Raw genomic sequence first — 13,969 nt, forward strand, 5'->3', positions numbered from 1 at the left:
CTGTACCTTTAGAACTATGTGCTTAGCTGATTGTGGACTTGAAATTTGAACCTATCAAAAGGGAAACAAAACATCAGACAGGAGGTGTCCAAGGTGAAAACCAAAACTGCAAGCAAGTTACTTTCAGCTGGTGGTGAATGAAACCATTATTTCTCTTTTTAAAAATCATTTTATATTTTTTCCATCATGATAGGTGTATTCTTTAATCTCCATCTTCTGTTTCACCCATCCCTCCACACCCCCTCCCCTCTGGTAACTATCAGTTTGTTCTCTAGAGTTAAGAGTCTGTTTCTTGGTTTGTCTCTTTTTTCTGGCTCGTTTGTTTTGTTTCTTAAATTCCACATGTGAGTGAAATCATATGGTATTTGTCTTTCTTTCTCTGACTGACTTATTTCGCTTACCATAATACTCTTTAGCTCCATCCATGTTGTTGCAAATGGCAAGATTTCATTCTTTTTTGTGGCTGAATAATATTCCACTGAATATATATACCACATATTCTTTATTCGTTCATCTACTGATGGACACTTAGGCTGCTTCCATACTGTGGCTATTGTAAATAATGCTGCTATAAACACAGGGGTGCATGTATCCCTCTGAATTAGTGTTTTTGTATTTTGGGGGTATACCCAGCAGTGTGATTACTGGATTGTAGGGTAGTTCTATTTTTATTTTTTTTGAAGACACTCCATACTGTTTTCCACAGTAGGTGCACCAGTTTGCATTCCCCCCAGCAGTGCATGAGGGTTCCCCTTTCTCAACATCCTCACCAAGACTTGTTGTTTCTTGTGTTGTCGTTGGTTTTAGCCATCCTGACAGGTACGAGGTGATATCTCACTGTGGTTTTGATTTGTATTCCCCTGATGATGAACATCTTTTCTTGTGTCTGTTAGCCATCTCTATGTTTCTTTGGGAAAATGTCTGTTCATTTCTTCTGCCCATTTTTAAATTGGATTATTTCTTTTTGGGGTGTTGAGTTGTATCAGTTCTTTATATGTTTTGGATACTGACCCTTTATAGGGTATGTCATTTGCAAATATCTTCTCCCATTCTGTATGTTGCCTTTTAGTTTTGTTGACTGCTTCCTTTGCTGTGCAGAAGCTTTTTATTCTTTTTTTAAAATATTTTTTAATCTTCACTTATTTTTGAGAGAGAAAGACAGAGAGAGAGCGAGCAGGGGAGGAACAGAGAGAGAGGGAGACACAGAATCCGAAGCAGGCTCCAGGCTCCGAGCTGTCAGCGCAGAGCTGGACATGGGGCCCGAACTCAGGAATGACAAGATCATGACCTAGGCCAAAGACAGATGCTTAACCGACTGAGCCACCCAGGCGCCCCTTGTTTTTCTTTTTCAAGACTGCTTTGGCCATTTGGGGTCTTTTGTGGCTCCATATAAATTTTAGGATTATTTGTTCTAACTCTGTGAAAAATGCTGTCAGTATTTTGGTAGAGATTGCATTAAATGTGTAGATAGCTTTGGGTAGTGTAGACATGTTAACAATGTTTGTTCTTCTAACCCATGAGCATGGAATGTCTTTCCATTTCCTTGTGTCATCTTGAGTTTCTTTCATCGGTGTTTTATAGTTTTCAGAGTATAGGTCTTTGACCTGTTTTAAGTTTATTCCTAGATATTTTATTGTTTTTGGTGCAACTGTAAATGTTTTCTTAATTTCACTTTCTGCTGCTTCATTATTAGTGTACAGGAATGCAACAGATTTCTGTACGCTGATTTTGTACCTTGCGACTTTACCGAATTCATTTATCAGTTCCAGTAGTTTTTCGGTGGAGTCTTAAAGGTTTTCTATATATAGTATCATGTCTTCTGCAAAGAGTGAGAGTTTTACTTCTTCCTTACCAGTTTAGATTCCTCTTATTTCAAAGATTTACCTTTAATTAAAATTAAGCTTTGGATGAGAATTTAGTCCCCCAAATATATTGCTAGTCCCTCTGACAGAGGTTTTTGCATTAGACTGGATGGGTGCGTTGGATTAAAAAGTGAAAACTTTTACACTCACATTAAATCATTCAGCTTATATAATACGCATGAATACTGTTGGTCGCAAGGAAAAGCGTTTCTCTACACATCAAACCTTTCCCAGAAAATGAGTGCAAAGTGCATTAATGTAGGACAAGGAGGAAAACATAATCTGTCTCTTTTGGGCTGAAATTAAGGATTCTGAACTTTATCTTTAAACGAATAAAAATCAGTAGTACTCACTACATGGCCTAATTTTAACTGTCGGTTTGCTATTTAACCACAAGCAAGGCACACTATTCCATCCGTATATGTGAACACAAACATTTTACCTACAGTTTGAATTTCCTTTAGGCCATGTGAATATAATGTCAATGATCAATTAGGCAAGTACTTCACATTACACAGGCCCCCTCTGGGCTGGGATCTGGCAGTGCACTTAACAATGAAAGCTGTTAACCCAGTGGCCCAGGCACCTGCTACTGCACTGCCAAGGTGGGTGGTCCCTCAGCTGGCCTTGGTTCTTCTATCTACTACTGTTTTGATTTTGTCCAAAGGGGTACCACAGGTGGTAAGACTGATGAAGGCATTCTTTACCACCTCTGCTCCCTTTCCCCCCATTGAAACAATTGCTTTGCAATCTTGATTTATGACAAAGCAACCTCTGTTAGGACTCCAGCTACCACATCCTCACAGAACAGACCACACCACATTTGTCTCTTCAGGGGAACTTAAATCACGCTGTATGGTAGAGAACATTCCCTCTAAAGTCTCTAACGCTATTCAAATAGAATTGTGCCGATTAAGTTGCAGCTAAACTGGATTGAGATTCATAGTGTTTTTTAAAAATTTGTTTATTTATTTTGAGAGCGAGACAGACAGACAGACAGCGTGAGTCAGAGAAGGGCAGAGAGAGAGGGAGATGAGAGAATCCCAAGCAGGCTCCACACTGTCAGCTTGGAGCGCTATGTGGGGCTCGACCTCAAGAAAACGTGAGACCATGACCTGAGCTGAGACCGATGTAGCCACCCAGGCGCCCCTTGAGATTCATAGTTTTATCATAAGGGGAACCAGTCATAAGAAACAGAATGAAAAGTGTAAATGCAAGTAGAAAGCATTACCTCAGGACAGAGAAAACCAGAGTATAAACGTACTGAGATCAGGAATAAGCCAAGAAGACACAAACACACACTTTGAAAAGTATAAAGAGCTAGAGAAATGCAAGATCTTACAATATGCAAATTTTTTCTTCCCTACAGTTCAGGGTTCGTGGAAGGCATGAAAATATAAAATGCAGATGGCACTGGATACAAATAACCCTGGAAGGAAAAGATCATAGCATAAAGGGCAACTGAGTCAGCCTGGTTGGAAAGTCATGAGCTTGCTGTCGTAAATGCAGGCTACAAACTACTCGGAGCCAGCGCTGTGACCCCCCCACGTCCGTCTCCCATCTTGCAAGAATTAAGAGGTTTCAAAGCAGTGTTTCAATATCAACTAAAGTGTTCAAAATCGGAAGTAATACCTTACAGTTAGGAGGCACTCAAATACCTTTTGATTAATGATCTGTAGAGCATGCTGTGGTGTGAGCCATTTCTTCATCTTCTCTAGATCAAGCAATCCTAAGAATGAGGAAACTTGTGGAGTCTCTGCTTTCTGGGGGTGATATAAGAAGCCAAGCCAATGGGAAAAGCCTGAAATAATAATGGTATATTTATGAGTTATTAAATTTAGGCACAGCTTTAATATATTTGGATGACTGGCACAGTAACACAAAAGTATTTCGGCAAAAAAAGGAAATAAAGATTTCTGGGTCACTACAGGGATTATTCTAGGGACAAATATGCTTCAGCTCATTAGTCCGGTAACAATGCTGGCAACATTCCTGCCATTTTGGCTCCATCAAATGTATTTAATATTAACATGAGCACGTTTTGTTTCTGTATTGCTATCTTACCAAATGCTGTCAAATTTGGACGGTCACCAATTAGGAATTAAATTGACACTACAAGAATACAAAGACAACTTTTCATTTCCAATCTGACTGAAATTTGGAAATTGTCAATTCTCTTTCACATGCTCTTCCCCTGCTGTCCCATCAGCACTGAAAATACAGTTCAGTGAGCTGCACAGGCAGGGGCTCCAAAAGTGAGTACAAGGCCTATATACACAGAACCCACACACGCAACCACATACCATTCCTCCACTGACAGAGGACAGAGCCCACTTCGTTACGCCTCTTGCGCTGACATTCAAGAAGTGGAAGATCTGGATAAGCTGGGAGGCAAAGGAACACAACAAGGGGTCACGGTTACTGTTTCCTTTGTATGTGTTCTAATTACTGTCATGCCAACTATTACTTACAGGTTGTGTTCTCATACTGGCCATCGGAGCATCGTCTCTCAGCTCTAGAGCCACCCTGCTCGACTCGACAGTTGCGGGGCTTGGACTGTGAAGATTGCCAGCTGGTACTGCTCTGAGAGGAGTTAATGGTTTCCTTTTTTTTTTTTTAATTAAAAAAATTTTTTTTAATGTTTATTTATTTTTGAGAGAGAGAGAGAGAGAGAGAGAGAGAGAGAGAGAGAGAGAGAGTGTATGAGTTGGGGAGGGGCTGAGAGACAGGGAGACACAGAATCTGAAGCAGGCTCCAGGCTCTGAACTGTCAGGACAGGGCCCAATGCAGGGCTTGAACTCGGGAACGGTGAGATCATGACCTAGGCCAAAGTCAGACCCTTAACTGACTGAGCCACCCAGGCACCCAAGTTAATGGTTTTCTTAAACACACACACACACACACACACACACACACACACACACACACCCATGTGCACACACACGTATACTCAGAGAGACACGACACAACATGCATATACACCAATATACACCACGCATACCACACACATGGGCACCAGATACGCTTGAACTGTCAATCAATAATATAAAAAAAAAAAACGCAGAACAATTTTTTTAACTTGGAATTTTAATTATGTATATAAATAGCAACATGAGAATGACGAGCTCTAAGGCTGGACATTATCTCTAGGTGAAAAGATTTCCAATTAGTCCACTTGGAGTATGGTATCACCCAAGATAACAAAGAAGTCTCGTTTAGTTTTTCCTGAAGAAGAAAGCCAATTTACTACATTCAGTACTGACTTCTCTGCCATTTTTTCTGTAGAAATACTGGTTTACCACATGGAGTTTCCAATGTTTACCTATAACTAAAAGAGAAAGAAAACCATAAGTAAACTGCTAAAAAAAAAAAAGAGAGAAACTCTAAAACTTTGCTTTTTGAAAATTCATTAGGTTTAAATTGAGAAGCCATATCAAATATTTACATTACTCATTACCATCATATGACCGTGAGGATCATAATGAGCCAGAGAAAACTATAATTATTTCCATTTTACAGATGCATAAGCTACAAATCAGAAAGGTTTTGTGTTTCTTCCAAACTACATTCAGATTCTCCACTGGCTGTGTACCTGAGCACAATGAAACAGATGGATGGATAAATGAATAAAGATTAAGTGCCTAAGTGGTACAGCACACACATCTCTCCCCTTCTGAAAAACCAAACGATTACATTTCCGCCCACGTGATGAAGGAGAGCATGATTCTATCACTGTTGTTCTGACGTGTACCTTTCTTTACATCACCCCATTGTTCTCTTCTGGAGTGGAAGATACATCCTCCAAAGACACACCAAAGACCAAGCCAATTCTTCTCCAGATTGCTTCTTTTCCTAATATGTAATGAATCTACTTAGCAATTTTGGGTTTATAAATATTTTAGAGATATAAATATATCTTTTAGATATAAATATATCTTTTAATATAAAACCAAAAATTCTTAAGTTAAACATGTAACCCTCTAGCTTACCTTTTCTATCTCAGTTTATTCATGTGTTTTGGACTTGTCTAAGAATTCAATACATTTACTGCACTGTCAGAACTACAAACTGAGGTGCCTGGATGGCTCAGTCGGTTAAGCATCCGACTTTGACTCAGGTCATGATCTCACAGTTTGTGAGTTTGAGAGCCCTGCATCAGGCTCGGACTCTGGAGTAGGCTTTGGATTCTGTGTCTCCCTCTCTCTCAGCCCCTCCCCTGCTCGTGCTCTGTCTGTCTGTCTCTCTCTCTCTCAAAATTAGATAAACATTTTAAAAAATTAAAAAAAAAAGAACTACAAACTGGGAACAACCTATATTGATAAGGATTCAATAGGCCATGGTAGTCCATACTAGGAAATTAGTAAGCAGCTAAGAGGAGGAATGAGAAAGAAAGATCTCTAAGTACTAAGAGAAAAATATGTACATAATATATTAAGCGAAACAAGGCAAGTTATCTCATTTGTTCAACACAGCTAAACACAGCACTGTCTATGAAGTATTCTTACCAAAAGTGAATGTAAATCTGATTAAGCCTTCAGATTTATCGTTTTATGGGAAATGCAGAGAAGAGCAGAACCAACAGATAAACAGAACGACACTAAATGGATGCACTCAGCCACAGCCAGGATGTGGGATCCTCTAAAGGATAAATAGGTCTGTTTCTCAAAAAATGAATGGCAAGGGGAAAATGAAGGAGAAGGCACTATTATAGTTTAAAGGGGACTTCAGGGACCTATCAGTCAAATGTAATGGGGAAATGTTGTTTGGATCCTGATTCAAACCAAACAAATGCAAAAAGATAATCGGAGAGATCTGCATACTACCTGAATATGAGATGATATTAACAAATTAGTGTTAATTTCTTTAGGTGTGATGATAAAAGTGTGATGTTTTCCCTCATGGAGGTTTCAGTGTATTCGCAAAACAGTACGAGGAATATAAGCGCATTGTGTCAAAAAACCAAAAGCAGGTATGGATGTGCACACATCTACACACAGAGAAAAAAGTCTGGAACGGTATGCCAAACTATTAACAGAAATTATCTCTGGGAAAGGAACAGAGGTCAAGACAAAGTTTAAAAATATTTATCTAATTTCTTTACAACAAATAGGCACCACTTTTATAATTGAAAAAAACATCTCCAATAGAGATGTAAAAAAATAAAGAATGAAATCAAGGTTGTATGTACAGTAAGCTGAACTATGGCCCAGAATATTTGGGAAAGATGAAATAGATATTTAGGTAGTTCCCCGGTATTTCAAGTCTCATTGTCCCTGCAGAGAAACATAATTGTATTCAATGTAAAGTCTCTGGAGGGCATAGGTGGCTTCCTGGCCATTCACACTCCAGTCTCTCTTCCAACGGCAGGTCCATCCGATGCACCTTCAGGGCCGCTCCCCAGAGAGGCTGATTCTAGGGTGGGGTGGGGCCTAGGCCTCTGCCTTTTAACAAGCTCCTGCAGTCATTTGTTCGTATAACAAAATTTGAGAAGTACGGCTTGGGGTTACTATATGAAGGACCGAGATGTGAAAGAGGATCTGGGTTTGTTCTTTGTGACCCCTAAGGCAGAATCAGGACCATTGCATAAGAGTTACAAAAGGACATATTTTTGCTTAGTATAACAAACAGCTTCCTAAAAATCAGAACTGTCCAAAGATGGCTGCCCTGAGGGATGAGCTGCCTATCAGTGGAGATGAAAAGTTAGAACACGCAGGGCTACAGGGTATTTATGCTTGAGGCTGGCTGGGGGGCCAGATGACTTCTCTCAAATTCTAAGATCTTATGACTCTCTGTCTCCCCAAAACTATGCAGACAGCCTGAGAAAGAAAAACCTCAGGCTGAGGGCTTTTGTGGATTGTAAATAGCAGCCATGATTTATAATCAATGTAGCAGTGATTTTTTTTTTAAAAGATATAAAAGAAAATTCATATTCACTGCAGCCAGTTTTAAAATACAGAAAGTTAGGGGCACCTGGATGACTCAGTCGGTTAAGTGCCAACTTTGGCTCAGGTCATAATCTTACGGTTTGTGGGTCCTAGCCCAGTGATGGGCTCTGTGCTGACAGCTCAGCACAGATTCTGCTTCAGATTCTGTGTCTCCCTCTCTGCTCCTCCCCAGCTTGTGCTCTGTCTCTCCCTCTCAAAAATAAATAAAAACATTAAAAAATTTTTTAAATATAGAAAGTTATAGGGGCGCCTGGGTGGCGCAGTCGGTTAAGCGTCCGACTTCAGCCAGGTCACGATCTCGCGGTCCGTGAGTTCGAGCCCCGCGTCGGGCTCTGGGCTGATGGCTCGGAGCCTGGAGCCTGTTTCCGATTCTGTGTCTCCCTCTCTCTCTCTGCCCCTCCCCTGTTCATGCTCTGTCTCTCTCTGTCCCAAAAATAAATAAAAAAACGTTGAAAAAAAAATATAGAAAGTTATATAGAAGAAAATCTACAGGGGCGCCTGGGTGGCTCAGTCAGTTGAGAGTCCAATTCTTTTTTTTTTTTTTTTAACGTTTATTTATTTTTGAGACAGAGAGAGACAGAGCATGAACGGGGGAGGGTCAGAGAGAGGGAGACACAGAATCCGAAACAGGCTCCAGGCTCTGAGCTGTCAGCACAGAGCCCGACACGGGGCTCGAACTCCGGACCGCGAGATCGTGACCTGAGCCGAAGTCGGCCGCTTAACCGACTGAGCCACCCAGGTGCCCCAAGAGTCCAATTCTTGATACTGGCTCAGGTTGTGATCACTGATCTCGCAGTTGTGAGATGAAGCCCTGCCTTGGGCACCTTACTGAGCGTGGAGCCTGCTTGGGATTCTCTATTTCCCTCTCTCTCTCTCTGCCCCTTCCCTGCTCACACACTCTCTCAAAATAAATAAACTTAAAAAAAAAAAAGAAGAAAAGGTATAAAAAACATCCATAATTCTACTATCCCAAGATATATACTTAATTTTTTTGTTGTATTTCCTGGTCTTTATCCTTTCTAAAAGTGTATTATGCTATTTTTTTTCCATTTAACAAGTTTCCATGCAATTAAATATTACTGAAACATAACAACATTCCTCTTTATGGATATACCAGAATGAAGTCCCTTTTGTTTTTTAAAAAAAATTTTTAACGTTTATTTATTTTTGAGAGAGAGAGAGACAGAGCGTGAGCAGGGGAGGGGCAGAGAGAGAGGGAGACACAGAATCCAAAGCAGGCTCCAGGCTCTGAGCTGTCAGCACAGAGCCCAACACGGGGCTTGAACTCACAAACTGCGAGATCATGACCTGAGCTTAAGTCGGATGCTTAACTGACTGAGCCACCCAGGCATCCCTGAAGTCACTTTTTATAGCTGAGTATTTAGACTATCTGCAAACTCAGTATGATCTTATCAGGAGATTGCAAGTGCTATCATATAATTTTTAATACATAAAAAAGTAATATTAATATAACTAATGTTTTGTACTTAGCTGGTACTCATGAGTAAATGCTGACCAAATGAATGAAAATAAACAGCGAATTGAGTATAAGACCAGAAGAAATCACACTGATTTTTCTGGCTTCATTTGGCATCCTAATTTTCTCCAGCTTCAGGTTACTCAATCTTTAAAGAAAAAATAATTATACCTATGATTTCCCAATGGCACTTATAATATCTCTATATAATCTTGAGTTTCTCTACAACCATCATGCATTCAACAAATGTTTATATAATGACTATTATATGAATACAAGGGTGCCTAGCATAGTAAAGTGTTATTTGAGAAAACATAAAGCTAAGAAATAATGGCACTTTTCAACTGTTTGAAATAGTTTTGTAGTTTTCTAGCCAAATACCAATTGTCAAGTTCTAGCTTGCCCAAAAACCCAGATACTTCTCAGGAATGAACACATAAGTGAAGGCACCAAAGCCCACAATTAAAGACAGAAGAAAACAACACCCTGACCTCTATGTACCTACATGAAGTTGAAACCGCTATAATTGATTACATTAAATTATGGACAAGTCATTTCAGCTGGTGCTAACAATGGTGAAAAGAACTACAGAGTTCCCTTGTTCTTTACCTGATTAAAATGGGCAGAGCCATGGAGCAGTCTACTTATTCCCAGGTGAATTCTTCACATTTCCTGGCTTATGAAACAAAAAGTAAGAATATTAATACAGTTTAAAAAGAAACAATAAAACGTTTAAAACAAGAGTGGAATGTCTCAAAGTGCTCATCTTCAGTATCTGGCTGAATACAACATGAAATATTATTATAAGGCAACATGACCCATTTCTGAGTTAACTGAAGGAATTGCTAGGGCTCCCTGAGGGCCCTGCTGTAATAAATCGCTATTAATCCTCAGCACAGAGAGTCAGCCAAACGGCTGATTCTATAAAATATCAAATCAAGAGTGAAACGAGTTCTTTACTACTTCATGCCACCATCATTGTTAAAGAATAAAATAAAATAAAATAAAATAAAATAAAATAAAATAAAATAAAGAATAAGGCTATTCTTCTCTGTGTATCATCCACCATAGGGGTCAAATCACACAACATGTTTACTGAGAAAGAGGTTATAATTGGACCACACCCATTCTGCCTGGCCACCATCTGGGAACGTATAATTAGGTCACGTCAACCACCAGAAGTGATGGAGGAAAGTTTCTAGTAGGAAATGTTCATGTGCTAAATGTTTAAGGCTTTCCTTTCTTTCCTATATGTTTTCAACACTTTAACTGTGAAAACATGTTAATAAGAACTGATGTCCATCAAGGAGCAGAGCTCTCTTGAGATGGCAACCTGAAGACAGCAGGCTACAGGTGAGGAGGTGATGGGGCTGGGGTTCTGTGGTCTAGACTTGGTGCAGATTCTGATGGTAGCCTTCTTGTAGTTAGCCAGGAGAAAGGAGGAACACAGACCTAACCCCGTTATTTCAGAGCATGGCTTCTAGGCAACTCCAGGCTTACTGGAGTGGTTGAAAACTGGTCTCTAAGCACGGTGATCATACATCCTGGCTTGCCCAAGTCATACTAGTTTATATCCACTGTCCCAGCATAATTAACGACCCCTTTCACTCTCAAGTGTATGATCCTGACTTGGATGATAAATTATACAGTTACCCTATATACAAATCACATCCACTTGACAATGGAGTTGTGGGAAACAAGGCCCTATGTATTGCTTGGTGGATCATCATACAAAAACCATGTCTACTTGTTGCTCCAAACAGAGCTCTATAGGACTCAGTACTGTGTACCTTACTCTATTCCTCAAGAGGCACGCTAACACACACACACACACACACACACACACACACACACACCCAGAGGCCTTCTTGCTGTTGCTCTTCCAATCTGCCAAGCTCTTTCCCAGGATGAGAACTTCATAAATGTATCCCTTGACCTAGACTGGTCTATCCCAATTTCTGCCTGGCTAAATGCTATTCATCCTTCAGATCAAGGCTTTCCCTTGTCACCTGCCCTTCCATTTAGATGAGAACCTTTTATTCACATTCATAGCACCCATGTGCTTCCTAATTTGTATAATTCTTTCATTCATGTTTGAATCATTCACTAATATATAAGCTTCGTGGGGTCACAATATCCCTAGGACCTCCTAGCACACAGTATTCAAACATTTGTTGAATAAACAAATGAAATGCAGTAGAACCTAGCGATCTGATGAGGGTAAAAAAAAAAGTTGGGGTATGTAATTAATGAAGAACAAAAAGAGACTTTAAAAAAAGAGGCTTATGAAGCTAAGTATGATAACCATGTCCAGCAATTGGGTCTGTCATAAAAACCAAAGAGTTCTCTACCTAGTTAAATATATTTTAGGTCTGAATTACCTTAACCTAATGCTTGCCAAGTACTTGTAGTGATAGTCTTATACATTCTACTATCTATATTCACCAACATCTCAATCTCAAAAATCTAAGATGCTAAATACATAAGCTTTTTTATCTTTTGGACATTAAGAAAAGGAGCACATAAAATATTCTTCTAGTTGAGGAAAACAACTCTGTTGCTAGGAAATTTTTCTTGTTTGGTTACGTATCACTTACAGTGTAACAAAACATGACTAAAGAAATATTGAGGCCTTCCACCCTATCACAAATCAGACCTCTCTTGGCAGTAACTGCCATGATCTCAGAAAAAAACAACATGCTGACTTCAAAAGACAGATTGTGATTTAGCAGAAGCCAGAAATTAAATTTGTTTTTGCATTTTCAGACAGCTGTATTTGAAATATTTTATAACTCATTCTCCTTATGAGTTAATTTTAATACCTATCAGGTTTCAATATTTTTTAAAGTAATTAATACATTTTATTTAAGACAACATATCTAAAATACTATCATTTCATCATATAATCAACACAAAAATGAGATAGTTTACGATCTTTTTATTTGTACCATGTCTTCTAAATTTGCTGTGAATTTCTATTCACAGCACACGCCTCAATTCAGACCAGCTATATTTCAAGTACTCAATAGCTAGTGGCTGCCATATTGGACAATATAGGGCTAGAGGAATAAACTAAATAGCACTGTGATGGTTAGTTTTATGTGTCAACTTGGCTAGGCTACAGAAGAAAATTTTCTTACCACATCCATGAACATGGATGTTAATTTCTATTACCAAAATCAAAACATTTATTTTAATCAAAACATGCATTGCTAATTACTATGCACTGCCATGTGAAAAGAGATTTCCAGATAAACCTCGAAGGTACAGCAGCCCACTGAAATGTCTGAGCCCCTCGTCAGTTGATTATTTTGATCAATTACTTAACTTCCCCAAATGCGGTTTCCTCATTTGTAAAATGGGGATAATAATAGAACCTGCCTCACAGACTCTTTGTGCATAAAGAGTTTAGTACCCAGGGCCAAGCTCACAGCAAGTGCTCAATAATCATTACCTATCCTATGTAAAAGGTCACTTAGAGGAAATAAAAGGTAAGGATAAATGACCTGTTAAAGACTCCAGTGACATTCCAGTTCATTGGATATGGTATAGGCAAAATCATGCCTCCCCCAAACATGTCTGCATCCTAATCCTAGAAACTGTGACTGCTACTTTCCACAGCAAAGGAGAATTAACATGGCATTGGGATTCAGGCTGCTAATCAGCTGACCTTTCTTTTTTTTTTTTTTTTTTTAAATTTTTTTTTTTAACGTTTATTTATTTTTGAGACAGAGACACAGCATGAATGGGGGAGGGGCAGAGAGAGAGGGAGACACAGAATCGGAAGCAGGCTCCAGGCTCTGAGCCATCAGCCCAGAGCCCGATGCGGGGCTCGAACTCACGGACCGTGAGATCGTGACCTGAGCTGAAGTCGGACGCTCCACCGACTGAGCCACCCAGGCGCCCCTCAGCTGACCTTTCAATGGGGAGATTATTTTGGATTATCACATGGGTTCCTATAGTCAAAGAAGGAGGCAGGAGACAGGGTCAGAGAAATGGAACGTGAAAAGGACTCAACTTGCAATTGGTTGGCTTTGAAAATGGAGGAGGAGGGCTGTGAGCCACAGAAAGCTGCAGCCTCTAGAAGCTAGGAACAGCCCTCAGCTGGCAGCCAGCAAAACAGATCTTGATCCTGCAACCCCAAGGAACTGAAGTGAATTCTGTCAACAACCTGAATGAAGGAGGAGATGGATTCTCCCCTGGAGCCGCCAGACTTCTGACCTATGGAGTCTAAGATAATGTAAATCTGTATTACTTTGAGCCAATTTGTGGTCATTGGTTGTGGCAGGAATAGGAAACCAAAACACTGGTGGGGGGGGGGGTCTCTTGGCTAATGCACATAAGCCCAATGGTTCCATTTTCCATCAAGAGATACTATCTTCTCAAGCAGAAGCAAAAATGTGCAGTGTCACATGACATCATGGCTAGCATGTGCTAGAGTTATTTGATGGGTTTCTGACATGGATAAATTCATTTAGTCCTCAAAATGGTACCATGAAATACTACTCCCATTTCCCAGAGTGCCACAGCTATTTCCCAAGGTTCCAAGGTAACCTTGTAAGAGGCAGGGAAGGGCGGGGTGGGGCGGGGCAGGGCGGAGCCTGGAGTGCCTACTCCAGAGTCCACTTTCTTGGTCATCAGGCTATGCTGCATTCTGCCTTGTCCACCTTTCTGATACCAAAGTG

At 40.0% G+C, this 13,969-nt stretch overlaps 1 protein-coding gene across 1 annotated transcript in view; it reads right to left on the reverse strand.

Moving 5' to 3' along the window:
• Positions 1-4,930: 4,930 nt before the first annotated feature.
• APOO (apolipoprotein O) overlaps positions 4,931-13,969 on the reverse strand; it is a 57,133-nt gene continuing 48,094 nt past the window's right edge. The window contains exons 8-9 of the mRNA XM_058712566.1: positions 9,894-9,960; positions 4,931-5,190 (exon numbers count right to left, since the gene is read on the reverse strand). Coding sequence (XP_058568549.1) covers positions 9,925-9,960 — 36 coding nt within the window. The 3' untranslated portion in view covers positions 4,931-5,190; positions 9,894-9,924. The remainder of the gene's footprint in view (positions 5,191-9,893; positions 9,961-13,969) is intronic.

Source organism: Neofelis nebulosa, chromosome X, assembly GCF_028018385.1.
Source record: "Neofelis nebulosa isolate mNeoNeb1 chromosome X, mNeoNeb1.pri, whole genome shotgun sequence".
NCBI lineage: Eukaryota > Metazoa > Chordata > Mammalia > Carnivora > Felidae > Neofelis > Neofelis nebulosa.